Source organism: Macrotis lagotis, chromosome 1 (assembly GCF_037893015.1).
Source record: "Macrotis lagotis isolate mMagLag1 chromosome 1, bilby.v1.9.chrom.fasta, whole genome shotgun sequence".
Lineage (NCBI taxonomy): Eukaryota > Metazoa > Chordata > Mammalia > Peramelemorphia > Peramelidae > Macrotis > Macrotis lagotis.
In genome coordinates, this window is record NC_133658.1 from 579,476,570 (window position 1) to 579,500,022 (window position 23,453).

At 38.9% G+C, this 23,453-nt stretch overlaps 1 protein-coding gene across 9 annotated transcripts in view; it reads left to right on the top strand.

Moving 5' to 3' along the window:
- KALRN (kalirin RhoGEF kinase) overlaps positions 1 to 23,453 on the top strand; it is a 1,044,937-nt gene that overhangs the window by 284,514 nt on the left and 736,970 nt on the right. For 4 of the 9 annotated variants that reach the window (XM_074214685.1, XM_074214686.1, XM_074214687.1 and 1 more), the window contains exon 1: positions 12,730 to 22,714. The exons of 1 other annotated variant lie outside the window; for it this stretch is intronic. In XM_074214685.1, the coding sequence (XP_074070786.1) occupies positions 22,615 to 22,714 (100 nt within the window). In that variant the 5' untranslated portion in view covers positions 12,730 to 22,614. Of the gene's footprint in view, positions 1 to 333; positions 6,422 to 12,723; positions 22,715 to 23,453 lie in introns of those variants that run through there. 4 more of the 9 variants (XM_074214681.1, XM_074214683.1, XM_074214682.1 and 1 more) reach the window with 3 other exon arrangements.

Here is a 23,453-nt window from a genome sequence, read left to right on the forward strand (position 1 = left end):
ATCTTATAACAACCACAATAACTATAAACTTATTCATATTAAAATAATAACAGCAATAACAATTATTGTTGTCTCTCTCCAGTCAAAGGGGGGGAGGTAAAGATCTATGAAAGGGAAAGAAAAACAAGAAGCAAAAGTAGAGAAACAAAATGATTGAGAAAGAGAAAGGAAAAGGAAGAGGGAGCAAAGAAAGAGAAGAGAGAGGGGAGACACACACACACATGCACAGAGAATCACAGAGAGACAGAGACAGAGAGAGATAGAGAGACAGAACCAGAGATAAGGGAGGGTGAGGGGGTGGGTGGGTGTGTGTGTGTGTGTGTGTGTGTGTGTGTGTGTGTGTGTGTGTGTGTGTGTAGGGTTGTAAAGTACCTAGCTAGAACTTTTTTTCCAATTTTTTTATTTTTATTTTTTTATTCCAATTTTTTTATTCCAATTTTTTTCCAATTGTTTTCCCTCCCTTCCTACCCCTTCCCCTCAGCAGCAAACAGTCAGGAGAATATTTTATGTACACATTTATGTTTAACATGTTTACAGATTAGTCATTTTCAGTGTGTGAAATTAGGATTAAGGGGGAAAAAAGAAATCTATGAGTTAGGAAAGAAAAACATAAGAGAAAAAATTTAAGAAATTAATATAGTTGGGGCAGCTAGGTGGCACAGTGGATAGAGCACCAGCTCTGGAGTCAGGAGGTCCTGAGTTTCAAATTTGATTTCAAACATTTAATAATTACCTAGTTGTGTGACCTTGGGTAAGTCACTTATCTCAATTGCCTTGCAAAATAAAAGTTAAAAAAATTAATGTAGTCTTCATTCAGATTCTGTAGAGGTTTTTGGGGGGGGGGCTTTGGTTTTTTTCCTCCTCTGAATATGGATAGCATATTGGGATCTTGTCTGCTATGAACAGGACTCCCCAGGTTGTCCTAGATCTCCAAATTGATGAGAGGAGCTGCATCCATCAATGTTGATTGACTCACAGTATTGTTGTTAATGTATAGAATGCTCTCTTGGTTCTGCTCCCTTTGTTTAGCATCAGTTTCTGTAATTCATACTTCTCTAGAGTCTGGCCATTCAGGGTTTCTTATAGAACAATAGTATTCCATAACCTTCATAAACCATAACTTGTTCAGCCATTCCCCCATTGATGGGCATCCCCTCAATTTCCAATTATTTGCCATCACAAAAAGAGCTGCTATGAATATTTTGGAACATGTGGGACCTTTCCCAATTTTAATGATTTCTTCTGGATATAGGCCTAGTATTGGAATTGCTGGGTCAAAGGGAATGATCAATTTTATTGCTTTTTGGGCATAGTTCTATATTGCTCTCTAGAATGATTAGATCAGTTCACTATCCACCAACAATGAATTAATATCCCAATCCTCCCACAACCTCTCCAACATTGATTGTTTTCCCTTTTTTATAATCTTGGCCATTCTGATAGTTGTGAGGTGAAATCTCATAGTTGTTTAAATTTGCATTTCTCTGATCAGTAATGATTTAGAGCACTTTTCATATGATTTATATATTGCTTTAATTTCTTCATTTGAAAACTGTCTGTTTATATTCTCTGACCATTTATCAATTGGGGAAATGACCTCTAATCTTACAAATTTGTTGTGATTCTCTGTATATTTTAGAAATGATACCTTTATCAGAGCCCCTAACTGTGAAAATTGTTTCCCAGCTTTCTGTTTTCCTTCGAATTTGTGCAGCATTGGTTTTATTAGTACAAAAAGACAAAAAGGGGAGAGAAGAAGGAAGAGAGAAAGAAGAGGGGAAAGAGAGATGAAAAAGAGAGGAAAGAGAAAAGGAGGAGAGCAAAAAAGGAGAAAGAGTGAGGACAAAAAAAGAAGAAAGAGAAATCGAGAAGGAAAGGAAGGAGAGAGGAAAATAAGGAGAGAGAGGAAAAAAGGAGGAAGGGAGAAAAAGGAAGGACAGTAGAAATAAGAAGAAAAGGAGAGAAAGAGAAAAAGAAAGGAGAGAGAGAGAGAGAGAGAGAGAGAAAGAGAAAGGGAGAAAGGAGGAAAGGAGGAGGGAGAGGGGAGATAAGGAGATAAGTAACTGGCTAGATAATCTTTTATTAAGCATTTATTGTGTTCCAGGTATGTTGACAAAGAGAAGGTGGAGAGAGAGAGAGAGAGAGAGAGAGAGAGAGAGAGAGAGAGAGAGAGAGAGAGAGAGAGAGAGAGAGAGAGAGAAAGGAGAAAGGGGAAAAGGGGAGAGGGGATAAAAAAGAGAGCAAGAGGGAGAAACTGAGGGACAGAGGGAAGGAGAGAGAGGAGGAAAGACAGAAGGATAAAGGGAGAAAAAGAGAGAGAGGAAGGAAGGAAGGAAGAGAGCAAAGAAGAAAAAGGGTAAAAATGAAGTAAATAGTTAAACACATCAGCCTGTTTAAATCTTGTTCTCTACCAGGGACCATTAACATCTTCATTATCCCCCATCCTTCCCTTCCCCCACCCCATACCTGGAATACAAACCTTGCCCCATCTTACTCTACTCTAAAGATGCTCCCACAATCCACTTCCGAGAGACCTTGAATAATTGGAAGGGTTGCATAGAATTTATTTTCATAACTCTGTCTGACTCCTTACCAATTTTCCTCTCATAATCTGCACCACTTCCTTGGTGTGTATACTCTTGATATTATTCATGTACTTGTTTACTCATTCCTGACCTTGATTGATACTCACTTGGTCACCACAGGAACTATAGGGCTGTGGGTGTCCTTGCAGGCTAAAAAAATCTCTGAAGTTTGTTCGTGGAACTCTTGTGAAGATAAAAATATGATTTCAGGATAGCTGCAACCAAATATGAAGTATTATTAATTACTGTCAACTAAAACAGATAATAGTAATGATGAAAGGATACCCTCAATTCAGAATCTTCCTCCCTCAATGCCCTCATAGCAGGAAGGTCAGAATAGGAACAGAGAGACTCAGAGAGTCAGTGACCAGGTGATGAAAAACTCTTAAGTTGAGAAATTTCCCTAGAGCCCTCTTACCCTAGTGATTTTCTGGCAGTTTGAGAGTCAGTCTTTTTAGTTTTCATTAAAAGGGGAAAAGATTTTTCTATTCCACTTGGCTGTTTATTTTAGTCCTACTTTCTTGGGTCCAGATGGATTTGGTTTTGCCCATCTCAAAGTCTCAAGATCCCCCTTTCTGCTTTGCCTGGAAGACGTGCTCACTAATCATTGCTTACAACTGGTATTACGGCTTAGGTAAGTTAAGGTTTTCTCATCCAAGATGAGAGAAAGCCTAAGATTATGGGAAGAGCCCAGAAGAAGGCAAAAGAAGGAGAAGGAGAGGGGGAGTATCTGTGTTCTTCTTCCAGTTCTGCCTATTACCTTGGGTTAGTCATTTCTGAATCTCTCTAAATCACACCTTCCTTCTCTGTAAAATGAAAGGTTTGAACCAAATTATTTCTGAGGTCCTTTGTAGATCTGAGTCCATGATGCTGTGATTGAGTGGCCTTGGAACTAAAATGATGACCACCATCACATTTTATTCTATTAACTCTTTAAGTGAATAACATAGTGAATGAGGAAGGAGGGTAAAAGATATGGAAGTGAAATGGGAAGAAAAAGAATAGATATTTCTATTGTCCTATGAATATACTGTTTTTTCTTTTCCTATTACTGTGGACTCTGACTTTCAATTGCTACTTAAAGACCTTGATTTCCTTTCCTTGGTCAAAATAAAGGGCTTTTTTTTGACTCTTTTTCTCCAGTTTCCTTTTGTCTTTTGTTTGGTCTGGCCTCATCCTTACCCTAGTTTACTTATCATTTTGTAATATTATAGCAATACTGCTCAGTATTACTTGCCACTTTTTATTTCAGGTCATTTATATGTCTAGAGACTTCTGGTTCATACCCACTGTCTCAAGCTAGTATTCAAACATACAAATAGCATGGAAGAATCTCAAGAGTTGGAAGAGACCTCAAAGTCCATCTAACCCAATATGTACCAGACCAGGAATCCCTTCTATCAATCAATCATCAGTCATTCAACATTTATTAAGTTCCAAGTGCTGGGGATACAAAAAAAGCCCTCAAGGAGCTTACAACCTAATGTACAATCAAACTGTGTATGGAATAAAAGGAATGGTAGCCTGAGAACAGAAGTCAGTGTCAAGAACAGAGAAAAGGATCAAAATAATGAGTGACACACAGAAGGTTTTTAAGTTTGTGTGAAGAAAGTGTGGACAATTGATCCTAGATGGCTTCAGTTTTCTAAGCGAATTAGAAGAAAGGGTCAGCTGCTGAAAGGAAAGGAGGAAGCATGGTATTGGGGTTGGAGGAGAGTGGTGGAGGGCAGAGTGTCAGACTTAGGGTCAGGAAAGTCTGGGTTTATATCCTGCTTCTGAAACTTACTGTGTAACTTTGGACAAGTCACCTAAGTTGTATGTGTTAACAACAGACTTCCTTAGGACTTACCTTTTAGTCAAAGTCAAAAGTCTTTCATTGGAGGAACTTCCCATACCAGGAATTTTTTATACTGATGAAATCTTTCTAAAATCATATTTTTAGTATAAGTTACCTGGAGAAAAGAGCATCAGGTTTATTTTGAAGAGGTGTCCCATAGAAGAGAGATTACATTCTCTTCTTTGGGTCCAGAAAATAGGACTAGGGTCCCTAGGTAGAGGTTAGAGGGGCAGAACCCTGACAAATAGAAATGGTAGCCCATTCTTTATCATTGAATTTATCAGAAGTTTCACAAAGGATACTTTGCCAACTCGGAGATTCAGTGAATTTTGTGAATATTACATTTTTACAAAACCAGTTAAACTGTTGTACAAATACTTTTCAGTAAAGAAAGCAAAGTCAGATTAAACAGTGATTGGTAACAATCATGGATATGTGAATAGTTGGATTTCAATGTTTATTTCATATTATATATTTTCTTTCCCCAGTATTATGCAATACCCTGCACTCTCTGCTCTCCTCCCTCCATTACATGATAGGAAAGGAGCCAATGTTATATATTGACACTTTAGTGTGAATAAGTCTCCATCCCTGTGTTCCTGTTCCCAAATACATTTGCTTTTTCAGCTTTTTGACTCACTATGGAACAAATATTTTTCCAGCTACCCTGTGCCTGAACCTTCTTTGTGTTGTCTGTCCCCATTAGGATGCAAGCTTCTTGAGATTAGGAACTGCCACATTTTTATGTTTGTTTCAGAAGCCCTTAGCCCAGTCTTGGCCCTTGGTAAGCCATTAATAAATGCTTTTCTTTCATTCATGTACTCTTTGCATTCAGATAATAGGAAGCTTTGGCAAGGGTGTCCTATGGACCTTCCAATTTCTTCTCTCGAATCAGTTTATTTTCTTACAAGGCCTGCCCTGAAGGTAAACCTGTTATAGTAGTTTCCATGTGTTTGAGGGGGTAGAGATCAAAATGGAGGGTTTATAATTCTTCTTCCCAAATGCTTCCCTCAGGTTTGGGATAGGGGTAGCTGAGCCAACAGCCAGCCTGGCTGTAAAGCTTTACTGGGGGCAAAGTCAAGTATTACTAGCTTATTCCGACTACAGCCTCAGGAGCTGGATCCCACTTGCTTCAAGCACAGGTGGTGTGGTGCTATGGGCTCCTCTCCTTCAGACCCTTTCCCAATTCCTCCTTCTCCCTCCTTTCTTTACAGAGAAGTCATAGGCAGTAGTGCATTACAGAGACCAGAAACCTGGTCCCAGAAGGCCAAGATAGATGCTGTGGTTATAATATGGGAATATACCTAGATCCAGACAATACATACTTGGAAGTTGACATCAAGATGGAGCTGGGTCATTTCCAGGCAAGCACTAAAGAGTAATGGACAGAAGGATACAAGCGGAAGGTCAAAAAAAGGCATTAAGTCAGTTAGGTAGGCAGTTTGATGATCAGAGGGAAACACAATGGATCAGAAACAAGGCTTGTCTCGGAAAGGACGCTTGTTATATACTTTTCCTGGTTTAACAGCAATTTATAATTAACTTTCCAGGAAATGGACATCTAGGACGGGAAGACGTAAACTGTTGAGTATGTCAAATAGCTATTTAATAACAATAGCAACCAAAAAACCCCTGCCTGACCAAAGGTCAGTTATTCTTTTCCTCCCCCAACCCAGAAGAAAGACCTCCAGAGCATTCTCTTACTGTGCCCTTTCTTTCCCCTACAACGTTACTCGAAGCTCATTCTTCCCCTCCATGCTTGGTCTCTGCAGTACAGTGATAGTGTTTTCTCTTTCTTATGACACTAGGACAAAAGGAAAAGGGATGTTATTGTAATAGGAGTGACTGAGATCAGGAATGAGGGGTGATTGCAAAATTGTTTAGCAGTGTTAAAAGGTCTTTGCCTTCTTCTGAGCCTAGGTTAGCTTGGAGACAGAAAAATGGAGGAGATGACCTCTGGAGTCACCTTTCAGTCCTTGGATTTGGTCATTTATTACTGGTAAGTTTGGGAAAGAGATCACCAGAAAAATTATCATTCTGTTTGCAAGAATAAAAGGGCTTTTAATCTCAGTCATCTAATCTATACCATGCTTATTGGCAAGATTTCCCCTTTTTAAAAAAAGTAGGCATATGAATTTTAAAATAGGGAGGAGTGAGTATAAGCAGGAGAGAGGAGTTCAAAACAGAAGTTGCTGTTCCCAACAAATAAGGGGGGAAAACAATCTACAATTGGAATAAGAGAGAGTTTTCTGAATTTGGGGCATGTTTTCTCTTTGATCTTCACATATGATGAAACTGAGGAATAGGAAATCCCTAGAGGACAATTTGAATGTATGCCATTGGGTGTATGATGGGGAAGAGGGCCTGGAGGGGCATGAGAAGGAAGAAAGGATTGAGAGGAAATAGGGGTCAAGTAAGAAATTGAGAGAATGAAAGGGAGAATAGGAGAAAAAGAAAATGGGGTAGGGGAAGAGATGGAAGTAAGAGTAAGAGAATGAGTGGAAAGTGTGAGAGAGAGAGTCAGAGAAAAGAACGAGAGAACAGAAAAAAAGGTTCTGGGGTGTGGAAAGTCCCATCCCAGTTCTGACTCCAAGGGAGGTGGAAACACTTTGGTGGCATGGTCTCTTCCTACTGAGAGGAAAGAACAATGACTCCTGTTGAGTCTGTCCCGGATTGGCTCCCACAATGCTTGGGAGTCTTGGCACTTTCACTGCAGGGCTGTGGACTTGTGTGTGTGTGTGTGTGTGTGTGTGTGTGTGTGTGTGTGTTTCTTTTTAAAGAAGGGTCTTAATTTCTCAAGGTTTTTTTCTCTTAGGAGGAGAGTTCCATGAAGCAACAGTGATTTAGAGGAGAAAAATTTCACAGTTATCAAAAATATTTACAAAGCTCCAGCATTTGGGAGGTATGGGCTGCTTAACTTTTTGTCATGAGGAGGATTCCTTGTCCTCAGGGAACTCCTAGTCTAATAGGAATGATATTGTTCCTGCCCTTAGAGAGTTCCCCAGGCTAATCAGAAAGGCAGCACTCATTAAACAATCATCTCACTGACATGGGCACTGAAGGAGCTATAAAGATGATTAAAGCAAGGTATCAGTTTCCTCATAGCTAACATACAATTAGGGGGAAAAGATGCCAAAGCATTTAGAAAACTATTTGCAAAAGTACAAATTGAATCCATGAATGCAGGCTTTCTTCATCTTCATCATCATCATTTTCATCCTCATCATCAATCATCAACATCACAGGGTGACCTCCTGGTTTGGGGGACAAACAGCCTTTCTTCAGAAAATTAGCTTGTTCATGCCTTTATTCAGACCTGGTACCAGTCAGCTAGGATTTGATGGTTTAGGGAAGGAAGGTTTGAGAGACTGTAGGCTTCGAATTTATTTGGGGTGGAGTGAAATTGCCTTTGTCACCTTTCATCACCCTCATGACCCCTCCTTTCCTTTCCACAGTTTGGCCTTGTATCCCCAGGCACTCTGTGACTGGCTTATGGTATGTGATTAGTGAGTCCTCCTTAACTGACTGATGGATTGACTGACCTCTCCAAGACCTGTTCTTCTATAAGTAAAGAGGGGTTCAGCTACAATTACATGTTTATTCAAGTTTAAGATTTCAGGTGCTTTCATGGGTGAAATCAAAACAAGTAAATGACTATGATGAAGGATCGCTTTGTGTTTCTACTCCATGCGGAATGGGTTGGTTACCCTATCCTCTCTAATATATACATAAGAAACTTCATTTTCCTAAACACTGTCACCCTTAAATCATCTCTTTCTTTTGATTAACTCTTCTCATTTCTTTGTATCTAACATTTTTAAGACGTCTCTCTTTTAACTCTGCCTCTACTGCCACCTAGTCCATCACCTGCTTTAATGTGTTTAAAGGAGTAACTGGCGTTTTGTTATTGCTTAATTGTTTGTCAATTATGTATGAATTTTTGTGGTCACTTTTTGGAATTTCTTGGGATTGTAGAGTGGTTTGCCATTTCCTTCTCCAATTCATTTTACATATGAAGAAACTGAGATAGACAGGGTTAAATGACTTGCCCAGGGTCACACAGCTAGTAAGTGTCTAAGACTGGATTTGAACTCAATTTCTCCTGACTCCAAGGCCGGGTGCTTTCTCCACTGTGCTTTTTAATTGCCCCAACTGACATTTGTACAGGGAGTAAAAGCTTACAAAAACTCTTCATATATTAATTAATTAATATAACAATTTTACGAGACAGGTAAAGTGGGTATAACCTGGGGGGGGGGGTTAAGCCTTTTTTTGAGTAAAGTTTATGATACATTCTGTTTAAAGTGCCATTAAAAATCTCTAAAAGGAAATTATAATGAAGATTTCTCCAGTGGGGTTGCAGGTCCATTTTATAGAAGAGAAAGGAAGGGAAGGGAAGGGAAGATGCAGAAAGGAAGAAAGAAAGAAAGAAAGAAAGAAAGAAAGAAAGAAAGAAAGAAAGAAAGAAAGAAAGAAAGAGGAAAGAAAGAAGGAAAGAAAGAAAAAAGTGGGAGAGAGGAAGGAAAGAAGCAAGATAAGCAAAGATAAGAAAGAAGAAAGGAGGAAGGAAAATAGGAAGGAAAGAAACAGGAAGGAAGATAGGAAGAAAATCAGGAAGGAAGGAAGCAGAAAGAAAGACAGGAAGGAAGATGAAAAGGAAAGAAGAAAGGAAAAAAAGGAAGGAAATGGGAAGGAAAGAAGATAGGAAGGAAGGAAGTTAGGTAGGAAAGAAGGAAGAAAGGAAGAATGGAAGGTAGAAAGGAAGACAGGAAATAAAGAAGGAAGAAAGGAAACAATTATTTATTAAGCACCTATTATGTGCCAGCATTGTGCTAAGTACTTTACAAATCTCTCATTTGTTCCTCAAAACAGATGTTCCTCAAATGAGATGTTCTCATTTTACAATGGAAATACAGGCAAAAGAAGTGTCTGAGAGTAGATTTGAATTTCCAGAAGAATAGGGGATGGGAAATGGGCCTGTAACTTTTTCATTAGTGTTGAGCTCTCCCAGATGAGGAGGGTCCTATCCTCTGCCCAGGTAGGTTAGTATCTTCTTTGCAACTGATAGAGAAATGGAGGCACAGTGACAGGATCCCATCACTAATAAAAGTCAGCTGTAGGATTTGAACCCTGTTCTTAACTCCTAATCTAGCATGCTATCTACTATACCCATCCACCTTGCTCTTTCTGAAGTGTTGTTCTTCTGTTCCCAAGTCAACCTGAAAGAAAACTACATGTTCTAGAAGATTAGTGGTTGAAAAATAAAAACAACTTGCTTTTAAAAATCATTATTTTTATTGTATTTAGAATCTTCAAATTGCAATTATGTTTTACTTTAAGATAATTCTGGATTTGAAAATCTAACCTTACAAACAGATGTGCTGGTGCCTTTTGGCCCCATGACAGAAGAAATCACTGCATTTTCCCTTTGAATTGCAAAAAACCTGTTTATTTCTCTACCCAAAGGCTGCCCATCTCATTCAGGTATTTCCAGTTTCCCGCTCCTCTTAGATGGATCACACTGGGATTGACTCCTATCCCTTCTAGAACCTCCTAAAAATTCTGATCTTGTGCAGTCTTTCTCAATTACTCCAGTCCTGCCAGCTTCTCTGCCTGTATTGATGGCTCACATTCTTTGTCTTGACCCCTACCTACCCATCCCTTGACCTACATCCTTGCTCAGGTTTCTCTTTCCTCCTGCCCCAACTGTTTCCCTCTTTTTGTCCTTCAGTGCATTTCACATAATAAATTGAAGTCAAAGAATTTCAGAGACAGATTTGGTTTGGTCCAATACTCTCCTTTTCTATGTACAGACCTGAAGCTCCAAGAATTAACTAACATGCTCCAGGTCACACAGGGACTAAGTAGCAGATTCAGATTCTTTGACTCTAGATCAAGGGTTCTTTCCATTACTGTCCATGCTTTTTGTTGAATAAATATTTGCCGAGTGAATGGATATTTGCCTTTTCAGAATTCCTGGTTCTTTCCCACCCTTGAGTCTCTGGCTGAATCCCCACTCTGGGCTGCTACCCTAGTTCAAACCCCTGGCTGAACCCCTGCCCATTAGCTTCTGGATCTCATTCCATTTCTGGCCCATTCTGATGGCTCCCCCATATCCTGATCCAGGAACTCTGACTCTCATCTCCTGTTCTTGGCTGCTGCCTTCTTTCCCCATCCTCCAACCCTCTTAATGCATATTGTCTTGTGGAGATGACAGGCAGTTCTCCAGTGCATTGCAGAATTTTGTTTACAAGCTGAGGGGTGGTGAGTGACTAGAACCAAAGATTTTAAAGCTCTGGTCTTAGCCTTAAATTGAAGGGTAGTCATCCCTGTATTCAGTGTTTCTATTTTTTTGACCATTGGGCTGAATAATATACAATTGGGATATCTTGGTTTCAGTAAGTTACTGGGCTTTTTGTCCTTGGGATTTATATATTTAGACTCGGTAGAATCAGGGGGAAATCACTACCTCTTTGTCAATTAGAAGATTTCCTGGAGCACAGGAAGCTAGTACCTACCATGTTTAGAGTGCTTTGAGGTTTGCAAAGTCTTTTGCATAATTATTAGTTCATTCAATCTCTGGAAGCAATGGCATTGGTGTTATTATCTCTACACTGAGTGACTAACTGGCTTGCTCACATAGCAAGTATTAGAGTGAGAATTTGAACTCATGTCTTCTGGACTCCAGTGCTCATACTCTGAGATGCTCTATTTCTACCAGGAAAGGATGATGGAAAAGTTTCAGTCTGATTTCTTTTCTGCCTCAAGTCTATTTCTCAAAAAAAGGACATGTATACAGATTAAACTTTGCTTGCTACAAACTTTTACGTAAGCTATTTTCACCTCTGCTATCTTTTGGGGGGAAATGACAATTTTTATGTCATGGCTAGATCTCTGGAGCTCAAAGGATGGTGTTGCTGGGGACCTCTTTGAGTAATTGTGCTTCATTTTGCCAGGGCCCTGCCTGTAGCCAGCAGCCCTAGTCTTGAGATGGGCATGCTTCCTTTTCGTGCCCCTGATGTGTTCCTCTGTTGTTTGAAGTTCCATCAATTTTTTTATGTGCTATCCCCAGGAACCTTGGTTCCATTACTCCCTTTCCTCATTGCCCATCCCTTTCCTCTTTCTCCCTCCTAGAACATTTTGGCCGGAGAAATCATTTCTCCTCCCCAAAACCCAGAGTCATCTGTCATCAAGGAAAAGGAGAGCGACAGACAGAGTAAGACAGAGATAAAGAAAAAAACATCAAACAGAGATGCCTAGCCAAAGCATGAAGCAACAGATTGGGAGCGCAGACATCTGCATGTGGTTTTTAGTTATTACCCTGGAAAGTAGGACACTAGTAACCAGTGACAGGCTGGCCTCATGAATTCTGTATCCCCATTCTTAGCAAAGGGGGTCCAGACCTGAGCACTGTTGAGTTTGGATGACCCAGTATGTATTGGATGAAAACTGAGGCCCAGAGAAGTCGAAATCCCAAAGTCACAAAGGTAGTTCAATCAAAAGCTAAAATCTAACTACTAGACTGTGACTAGGTCTAGCTTAAAGATGGACGGGAGACCTTGAAAAAAAGTGACTTTCCATGAATTGTTAAGACTAAAATTGAGAATCATGCTCAAGGATGAGCAGACAGTCCCTATCATTTGGAAGGTGGATTTACTAGGTCCTCTCCCTACCTCACCCCCTAATGAGCTTTTCTTAGTTCTGGTTGAACTTCTCTCTTCTCCTAGGAGAAGGAATGTGATTCTTGTAGAATTTCTTATTTAGGAGGTGAAGACCACACATTCATTAAGTTCCTATCTAGTATGTGTTATCTCTCTGTTCAAATAAAGAGACAATAACACGGGATTAGGAGAGAGGAGATCTGGATTTTGGTCCCAGATCTGTCACTAGCTAGATGTGTGAACTTATTAACAATACAACTTCTCTGGGCTTCAGCTTGCTCAACTGGGAAAAGAGGGATTGGAAAGTGATTTATAAGTGATTTTTGAGCTCTAATATTCTATAAGCCAAGTTTTTTGGTTTCCAACCATAGTTGGTGGAAGACAGAAAGGATAGAAGAAGAAGGAGAGAGATAGATAGATAGATAGATAGATAGATAGATAGAGACAGAGATAAAGAAAAAGACATCAAATAGAGATACATACAAAAAGACAGAGTGAGCAACAGATACATAAGAAGAGAAGCAGAGGCAGAGAGGAAAATCAGACAAAGACATAGGAAGGGAGAAAAAGGGAGGAAAGAAAAGGGGAGAGAAGGGGAGAGAGATATAGAAACAGAATGAAGAAAAGGAAGGGGGGAGAGAGAAAAAGGGGGAGAAGAAAGGGGAAAGGAGGAAAGATTAGTTTGGATACCTGCTATAAAGTTAAAGAATGAGGGAGGTAAGGGAGAAAAAAAAGAAGGGAAAGAAGGAGGAGGAGAGAAAAAGAGATTCATTTTTACCTGAATGTGTAATTTGCCTGTCTAGAGTGTGAATTCTCTTCATTACATTTTTTCCCCATCATTGATTTGATGATTATTTCTGTGCCCAGTACTTTTAGATATTAATCAGGAATACTGAAGTAGGATCAGACATACCCTCAAAGAGCTTTTAATATGATTATGAAGGTGAAACTAAAATATGACTCAATTTCTGAAAATGATAGAACTAAGCCCAAATATTAGATCATGGAAGCTGACTGTGATTCAGATTCTATACTGGGCTCCTTATATTCCTCCATGGTATAGGATGAATTTGAGGGCTTAGTGTAGTCTTTAACCCAGAGGTAGAAGTTAAGAGGTCCCAGATTGAAGTTTAAATGGGACATATAGGCAGGTAGCCCAGAAGATCATTCATCTGGAATTTTTACATCTCATTCAAAATATTATCTATCACATCTCTATTCTAAGTACTCACTGGATTTTACATAACACTGAAATAGCTATCACAGTGGTAATGGATTTGTCTCAGTCAGTACTGGCTTCTGTTTCTTAGTTCCTGGACTACTTTGAGGAGAGTGTAGCAAGTGACAAAACGTCACTTTAGTGGAGAATATGGTGAACTTGGGTTCAGGAAGACTTGATTTCAAATGCAATATTTACTAGCTATCCAGTCCTAGGAAAGTCACTTTACTTTTGTCATCATCAGTTTTCTTACCTGTAGGATGGAGATAATAATAACCCTTGCCTCAAAGGCTATTATATGAAGGGCAAATGAAGTCACTTAAAACCCACTGCAAAACTAAAACAATTAAATACTTGATATTCTTATCACCATCATCACCATCACCATCATCATCACTGCTTGCCTAATCCTGATCCCTTACATTTCATCTAGGTTGATTTAAGGGATGTGCAGCTGTCCTTGTTACATGGGTTCCCTGAACTTTTCTAAATCTGAAGTGTTTCCCAAAGGGTACCAGCTGGTTTAAAATCAACACTCAACATTTTGCAATAATATTTACTTATGAGATTACACTTAACCATGTCATAAATCAATAATAGGTTAGGGAGCTTCTTTGGATTCTGCATTTATATAATCCATTCAATGGTGATGCCTGAAATACTCCAGATTTTTTTGCATTTAATTTTTCTTCTTGTCACTACTTGAAAAATAATAGCTTCTCACCTCTGAAGCTTATGAAAATGTTTATACAGAGTGATTGAGCTTACAGGCTAATCTTGCGATATTTACTTTATAGGTTTGGGTTTGGAAGACCAGCTGCCTTAAAAGACTGTTTATTTTTACCTTAGGTTCTTTATCTGCCTATAAGCTAATTTGTCATTGATCAGGTAGTGGCACCTTGGTTATGAAGGCATGGATTCAATGATTAGGCATCCCATAATTTTGCCTAAGTGACAAAAATAGTAGTAGTAAGTTTTCTACTCAGTTATGATGAATTTAAATAAAAGGAGAGTTTTTCTTTTTTTTAATTCACAGTTGTTTTATTTAATATTTTATTTTCCCCTCAATTATATGTAAAAATAACTTTTAACATTAAAAAAATTTTGAGTTCCAAATTCCCTCCTTCCCTCTCTTACTTTGCCCCTCATTGAGATTTGATATAGGTTATCTATAGTCATGCAAAACATATTTCTATATTAGTCGTGTTATTTAAAGAAAAAAGAAAAAAGAAGAAAAATAAAGCAAGTTTTTAAAAAGATGCTTTGATCTGCCTTCAAAGTTCATCAAGTCCTTTTCTGGAGGTGGATAGCATTTTTCATCATAGGTCCTTAGAAATTGACTTGAATCATTCTATTGCTTAGAAAAAGGTCCTTCACAATTGATCATCATACAATATTTTCTGCTTGTTTTTTGTTTTTTGCAAGGCAATGGGTTAAGTGACTTGCCCAAGGTCATAGGTAATTTAAGTGTTTGAGGTCTGATTTGAACTCAAGGGTCCTCCTAACTCCAGGGCTGGCTGCCCCACATCATACAATATTACTGTTATTGTATACATTGGTTCTGTTCACTTCACTTTGCATAGTTCATTTAAGTCTTTCCAGGTAAAAAGTGAATTTTTTTTTGCAAGGCAAATGGGGTTAAGTGGCTTGCCCAAGACCACACAGCTAGGTAATTATTAAGAGTCTGAGGCTGGATTTGAACTCAGGTTCTCCTGAATCCAGGGCCAGTGCTCTATCTACTGTGCTGCCTAGCCGCCCCACAAAAAGTGAACTTTTAATTAAAAAAATGAAAACAAAGATAAACTGTTTATTTTTAAAAAATAAATTTATTTATTTTTGAATTTTACAATTTTTCTCCAAATCTTGCTTCCCTCCCCCATCCCCCACAGAAGGCAGTCTGTTAGTTTCTACATTGGATAAACCATTATTTCTAAACAGCAGCTAGAAATAGGACACATAATTAGAATTTTAGAAAGATAAACATATAGCTACATATAGCTGAGGTCATTTTATTCAATTTTTTTCACTAATTAGTAACTACCCTCCCCTAACCTGTTGTCTTTTTAATCCCCTGAATCAAACACTGCATCTGCAACCATAGGCATACAAAAACATAATGCACCAACTTGCAAATGTAACCTAAGTCTTGTAGTAATTGTATGAACAAGTTGTCCATGGGATGTGAAAGTAAGTCAACTCTATTTTTCACGCAGACCAGTGTACCCCAAATTGTTTCAAGTTGACTCATGAGTTCCTCTCTAGAGAGAGGAATAAGATAGATTGCTTTTTAACATATCAGCTATTTCCAGACTTGGAAGTATCACTTCTAATGTTGGAAAGTTCTTTTGGAACTCCCGAGGAAATGGGTGGTGTTTGAATGGGGGGGGGGGGGAAGAAGTAAAAGCACCATCTTCCTGCTCCCACTCCACAAACTTCTTGAACCAAATCTCTTACAAAGATGGACTCTGAGAGCCTGCATATATGTCACAAATCTGTCAACCAAGAATCAAGAATTCCTTGAGTGACTTAGGAAGATTTCACAAAAATGTACATTGTGAAGAAATCTCTGGGTCTCAGGATTCTTAGATTACTGTGGAGTTTTCATAGTAGTTATTTGGGGGAGTTACCAAACAAAGAACTGCATGTTGCCCTTTCTAATTGCCACTAGCTACATTCTATAATTCTGAAAGTGATGCTGTGAGGGGTTATAGATGTTCTTGTCTATCAACATTGAAGAGCACCATGGGTTAAGAATTCATTGACCAATGGTAAGAAGTCTTAAAGTATATATGGGGGCCGTAAGGTAATATGTATTCTTAGAGGTCAACAGAAGGAAAAAAAAAAAACCATTCTATGACCTCAGTTCCCAATTTAAAGGGATGTGGACTGTGGTAATTACTTTCAGGGAGCTCTCTAGGTATATCAGGAAGGACCCATTTCAAATCAACAAAATATGTCAGCATAATACAGAGATACTTAAAGGAGTACAGAATAGTGTTGGCTATTGAGAAAATGAATTCAGTTAAACTAGGAAGATTCCAGGAATCTTGGAATCTTTCTCTTTTTGGTCAAGGAAGGTAAATAGTGTAGTAGAAAGTATCTTTGGGTTGGATACAAAAATAAATGGTAACTAATAAGTTATGTGATTTTAGGATTTATCTCTCTCTCTGGGTCTCAATTTGCTTCTGGGTACAAGAGGTTGGGACAATTCTAAGATTCCTTCCAGCTGTAACATATCATTTCTGTGATTTCTCTTTGATTCAGATGCAAGGAGCATGAAATAAAGATGGAGGAAAAGAAAGGTTATTCTCTAATTTGAAAGTAGCTTTATTAGGGCAGCTCAGTGGACCAGGGTTTAGAGCTGAGACTTGGAGTTAGGAAGACACAAATTCAAATGTGACCTTAGATATTTACTTGCTATGTGAATCTGGAGAAGTTACTTACCTTTCTTAGTTTCCTCATCTGTAAAATGAGAATGATACTGGCACCTGCCTCCCAGAGTTGTTATAAGATCAAATGAAGTAATGTTTCTAAAGCACTTAGCACAAGGCAGACATTTAATAAACTTTGGGTTTTTTAAGGCATATGATAGGAAAAAGGGATTAATGAAAATCTAGGAATCTTTTTGGGCATTTTTGAGGGGACAGTTTTTGCCCCCAGTAAGCATGACTATTGAGGTAATTTTATTCAAATTGACATCAGCTTCTGTGGAGTCTCACAAAGTGCACCCCTTCCTAAGAAGATTGCTCTTAGGAAAGTTGGAATATGGAGTTACAGTGGAGGCTTTTACCAGGTACCAGCTGAGCAGGCCCAGAATTGAGGTTGGGAAATCTTCTGAAATGGCATGCCTTGTTTTAAGGTAAGAGGCAGTATGGGGAGAGGAAGATGTCATTAGAAAAGTTTTATCACTGGCATCAGCCTTCTTCTTGGAACTTTCTACATCATTTGGAGACACTTTTCAAACTGAGAAATTCTGTGACCTTCAATCAGAAAACCATGAACATTTGTGGGAAAAACATTTTTTCAGGTATAAAAACTGGATCCTAGAAAAGCATCAAGTCTGATTTAGACCAGGATCCAAGAGGAGCAGTCATTGTGAATTTTGTAGTGTTGTTTTGTTTTTAGTTTTCTGTGTGTGTTTGTGTGTGTGTGTGTGTGTGTGTGTGTGTGAGAGAGAGAGAGAGAGAGAGAGAGAGAGAGAGAGAGAGAGAGAGAGGAGAGACAGACAGACAGACAATCTGGGTTAAGTGGCTTACCCAGAGTTACACAACTAGTGTCAAATGTCAGATCAGATTAGATCTCAGGTGCTCCTGGCTCCAGGACTGGTACTCTATCCACTCTCCCACCTAGCTGCCCCTAGTCACTGCCAATTAAAATTAAATGATTTATTATACATTTAATATTGGGTGTCAAACTAATTAAACTTATTTAGAAACTCCATATAGTCAAATTAGTTACTCAACAATCCATAAAGTCTTATATCAGTGTTTGAAATACTCTTCATCAGGAGTCTTAGTTCAGTCAACTGCTTCTGAGGTCATGATTTGCATGTGCTTTATATCTTTGGGAGCAGTTGTTTTTTAGAAGATTGACCATGGCACAATGGTCATGTTGTGTGACCCTGGGAAAATACCGTCCTCCTCCTTCATAAAATGATGATTAAAAATTGAACCTAATTTCCAGGGTTATGTGGGGATCATATGAAATATTTGTAAGATATTTACAAACCTTAAAACAGCTGAATAGTTAGCTATTATTATTTGTTATTTTAACATATGTGTCTGTAGAAATATTATCCTGCCAACAGAATCAAGTAATTTTAGTGTTTAATAACCTCTACATCTCCCCCCCAAAAGCAATTCCCTGGGGCTTATTTACCAAGTCATAGATGAGCTGTGAGCTGCATTGATGAAGGGAGCTCTCACCCTGGGAGCAGGAGTAGGTTGGGAAATGGTTAACAGCTGGCTCCCCAAGGAGAAAAATAAATTGAGCTTTTTTACATTTAACCTTCATCATTAATACTTTTGCCAACACTTTTTACAGTCTAGACCATCAATAAATCAAGCCCCAGATTTGTAACATTTATCAATTTCTGAGGTGTAAGTGCCCTTGCTGAACATTGACCAATCTACTTTTACAATCCTGTATGAGCTGGTTCCAATACACTCTTGGCTCCTCCCCTTGGCAGAATCGCTGAGGCTTCCTCTATAAGATGCTTTTTAAGGCAGGAGCTAGCCTGGTAAATTCTTCTGAGCCACCCTTGTTCACTATTTTGATTCATTCTTAACAGTTTTATGTTTGCTTTTCTGTCTACTCACCTAGACCATAAGGTCCTTGAAGGTAGGGATAGTATTTTGGAGGAAATAAAGACCTACAGAATGGGAAGCTAGGTGTTGCAGTGGATAGAATTGTATCCAGGAAGATCTGAATTCAAATCCAGTCTCAGTCACTTTCTAGCTGCATGACCCTGGATAAGTCACTTCACCTTGTTTGCCTCAGTTTCCTCATCTGTTAATGACCTGGAGAAGGAAATGGAAAACCACTCCAGTATCTCTAATTACTGGGCTCATGAAAAGAACTGGATAAAATTGAACAACAGCATGGGACTTCAGTGTGACCTGACTTTTTTTGTATCTAGGCCACCAAAAAGTCCCTCCAGTTTTCTAAGCCTTTAGTCTCATGAACTCATTAAATCCCTAGGATGGTTTCAATATCTTTTAAGGAAAAAAAAAGCCTAGTCTGCATGGGTGTAGGGCTTTAGGATGTTGCTCCAGAATGTTTGTGAGTGTGTCATATAGTCCAGAATTCTTGTCCTAGGGCTGAGAAAACTGAGACCCCTCAAGATTTTGTCAAAGTTACATATCTGGTCATTGGCAGAGTCAGAACCTGACCCCAGATCTCTTCATTCTTAGTCCAGTAATCTCTAATCTGTTTGGTAGCTCTCAAACAATTGTGGTAGGAAATATGTTGGAGGTTGCTGCCTAGCCCAGAACTGGAGCCCTCAGTCCAGCCCATGTGGGGGTCTTGGCCCATGATCACCTTTGAGTACTGCCAGTCTAGTAAAAGAGTTTAAAAAAAAGTATCAGGTTCTTGGCAGAAGAATAAAGGTACATGTGGCTGCAAAGGAAGGTGCTGTAACTGGCATCCTGTCTCTGCACAGACCTGTCCCGCTCTGAGGTGCAGAGGACAGGATAATTGAGTCAGGATTACCTGCTGCTCATGGAGCAAACCCAGTATTGAGAAAATGGAAAGACTTGGAAATGCCAAATAGATTCTAGAAGTGCCCATGGGACCTTGTTTGTGGTTAGAAAGGAAATTCTTCCTGGCTCCCATTGAACTTTTCTGATGTCTCTACATTCACACACATACATTCACAGATGCTTACACAAACACATTCACATTCACACATGTATGAAAACATTCATAAATCATAAACATTCACACCCAAATATACTCACATTGACACACATACACAAATACACTCAGATACACACACAGACACACACTTCCACATATGCACTCACACATATACACTTACAGTACACACATTACAAATATACACATGTACACACATGCATCACACAAATACACACATAAAATCACAACACACACATATATACACATAATACACACACTCACACAACACATTCTCATAGACAGTTGTTCCTTGTTTCATGTTTGTCTGTTGTTATTATTATTGTTATTCAATTAGATTTTCTGTGAATGGATTGTCTAATCCTGAGTTAGCTTGTTTGTTTGCTAGGATGTGCTTGCTTCTTTCCTCCTTTCCCCTCCCTTCCTTCTTCCTGTCCCTCAATACCTCATGTGGATTTGAAGTCAGAGGACATGGATTCAAATCCTGGTTTGACTGCTGCCTACCTACATAACTTTTGCCAAATTGCTTATCTTCTTGGGGCCAGAATTCCAAATCAGTAAAATGAGGGGACTGGATAATTTGATTGCTGAGATTCTTTCTAGTTCTAAACCAGAGAGCCCATCATCTTCTGTCAGTTTCAAAAAGAGGAGGTTTAGGGAATCGTCTCTTTCTTTCTCATCTCCATATAAAAGTGAAGTCTGAGACCTGAGAGTTAGGTTAATGTAGATCAGGAATCAATTAATCAATCAATCAATAAACATTTAATAAGTGCCTACTGTGTTTCGATGTTAAGTGATGGGGATACAAAAAGAGGCAAAAGGCAATCTCTGCCCTTTTAAAGAGCTTACCATCTGATGAGGGTGGGGGGTGACAACATACAAAAACCGTTCTCATCCCTCTGCCTCTGCCATTAATGTGCTGCATAATTGTTACCTTGGATAAGTTGTTTCACCTTTGGGAGTCTTCCTTTCCTATAAAATAAAGGAGAACTAAAACGCATGATCTCTGAGAAGTCTAGGAGTTCTGCCAGTATATAATTCTGTGACGATTGCCCTAGGTAGCATGAACCCTGGGGGAAAAGGCAATTGTAGTCTTAACACAGGAGAGGGAAATCTTTTATCTCACAAGGCCTTGATCAGTCAAGAGTCATCCAAAGGCAAAAAAGCAAATTAATTTGCTACTTTTTCCTCCCCATAGGAAGGAAGGAAGGAAACACAGTCACGCCCCATGTACCTTTTAAAAAAAGTAAAGAGGTAACACATAAAAACTATACTCTTTATAAATATTTAATATATTTAAATAATTTTAATTTATAAATACTAAAATATGCATAATTTGTTTTTTCCTCTATGCCCGAGGCAAAAGAATAGAAAACAAAAGAGACTAGGAGGATGAGACAAGTTGAAAAAGAAAGAAAAGGATCTTGAGAGGGAGAAAGAAGATAAAAAGAACCAGGGATATACTTGTAAATGTTTATTAACTACCAGCTCTGGATCAGGAAAAGCACAACACAGTTTTATATAATTCTAGGTTATTAAATTTTTTTCAGGATTTTCTTAAGTCTAGATAGTCAACAAAATTATAAAGCAAACTCTGTTTATAGCATTTGTCCATTTCTGTGGTATTGATGCTTACATTGAAAATTGAACATTTGGGAGCCTATGGGAGACAGATAATGGTTAAAGGAAGAGGGAGATGAAAGGAGGGAGAAGGCAAGATAAAGAAAAAAAAGTGGGATGTGAAATAAGATACCTGTATAAGGAATTTGAGGGACAGACAAAATTTCATGTATAATCTCTCCTAAAAGACTGTATATTCTTTGAGGTCAGAGATGATAGCACTTTTCGCCTTTCCTTCCCTAGTACAATACACATGGTAATAACTTGAAAAATCCTTATTGAATTGAACCAAACAGTGAAAAAAGATACAGAGGAAAAAAAGGGAGAGATGGATGAGGAGAAAAACACAGAAATCCTCTACCTGACCCTCCTGCTTCCTTTTTCCCATTAGCTGACCTCTGGCTGGTCTCAGAGGTGGCTCTGTCTCAGCATTTCATTCTAGCCCAGTGATGTGTGAATTTAAAGTGAGACTCCACCCCCTTCATCACCTTTCCTAAGCCCTGAACCCAAGGACTTCATCAGCCCCCTCTTCTTATACACACAATTTATTCGAGATACTTTCTCATTTTTAGCATTAGGGTATTTTCCCTAGGTATCCTTTCACATCTTTGCAATCAAAGCTTTTCAAGCACACCCTTAATGTAAAATATTAATCACTCCCCACTTCCTTCCAAAGGGAAGAGGGGGTGGTTCTCCACAGTCAAGTCACATATGAACAGCTGGAAGGTTGAGGACAGACCACCTGAAGGGCTTTTGTCACCAGATTGGCACAAAGTCCCTGAACTCACATGCCAGGAAAAGGACTGGAGTCCACAGTGAAGCAAGTAGGGACTGAGAAAAGAATAGAGAACTCTTTGATAAACTCAGATTTTTAAAAGAAAAAGGACAAAAAAGATGGAAGGCGGGGCAAGAAGCAAAGGGAGACTATAAAAGAGTGGCAAAGACTTGTAAGAATGGTCTATCAGAAATGAGCTGAGACTTGCCTGGTCTCAACCTTGTTCCCAGTTAGAAGGAAACAAGGAAGGGGTAGGCCCATAGTTGGGGAAGGTGGCATACTGGTAACTGATGATGGAGAGAAGGCAGAACTACTCAACTCCTATTTTGCTTCTGTCTTCTCCAGCAAGGAGAATTATCTGCAGACTGAAAAGGGTAAAACAAACCATATGAAAAAGGAAATTGAAGCCCAAGATAGGTGAGGAAATAGAGAGCACCTAGCTGCTTTAAGTGAGCCTCTGGGTCCTGATGAATTGCATCCCGGATGTCGAAGGAACTTGCAGATGTGATCTCAGAGCCACTATCAGTAATCTTTGAGAAGTCATGGAGAGTGGGAGAGGTCCCAGAAGACTGGAGACAGGCAAAAGTTATCCAAATATTCCAAAAGGGGAAAAGGATGGATTCTGGATACTGCTACAGACTGGTAAGACTGATATTGATCTCTGGCAAAATTCTAGTGTGGTTTTTAAAACAGATTCATTGACTCATTGATTCATTTATTGATCAGTTTATTGATTCCTTTTATAATTCCTTCATCAAATATTTATCAAGTGCCTAGTATGTGTGTAATGGGGGAGATGCAAAGAAAAATATAAACAGGACCCTACCCTTTGAGGAGTTTACAGTCTAGTAGAATAGTTAAGACATGAACACAAATAAATAGAACACGATATAAATTGGTCTGAGAAACTAGTGGAGGAAGAGATCACATTTGCTGTGTTAGTGTATAAGCGTGTGTGTGTGTGTGTGTGTGTGTGTGTGTTGAAAGAAGGAAAAGATCAAGGAAGTCTTCAAGGAATTTGTGGTACTTGTTTAGTCATTTCAGTCATATCCAACTTTTTGTGACACCATTTGGAATTTTCTTGGCAAAATTACTGGAATGATTTGTTACTTCCTTCTCCAGCTCATTTTACAGATTAGGAAATTGAGGGGAAAAAAGTAAAGTGATTTTCCCAGGTTCACACAGCCAGTAAGTGACTGAGGTCAGATTTAAACTCAAGAAGATGAGTCTTCCTGACTCCAGGCTCAGTTCTCTTATCCAGTGTGCCACTACTAGAATTTTAACAGTCTGAGGATAGGAATGGGAGTATTCTGGATTTAAGCAATGAAATGAACAAAGGTCTAGCTTTGAAAAATGTGGGACATATTCAGAGATAGCAAGA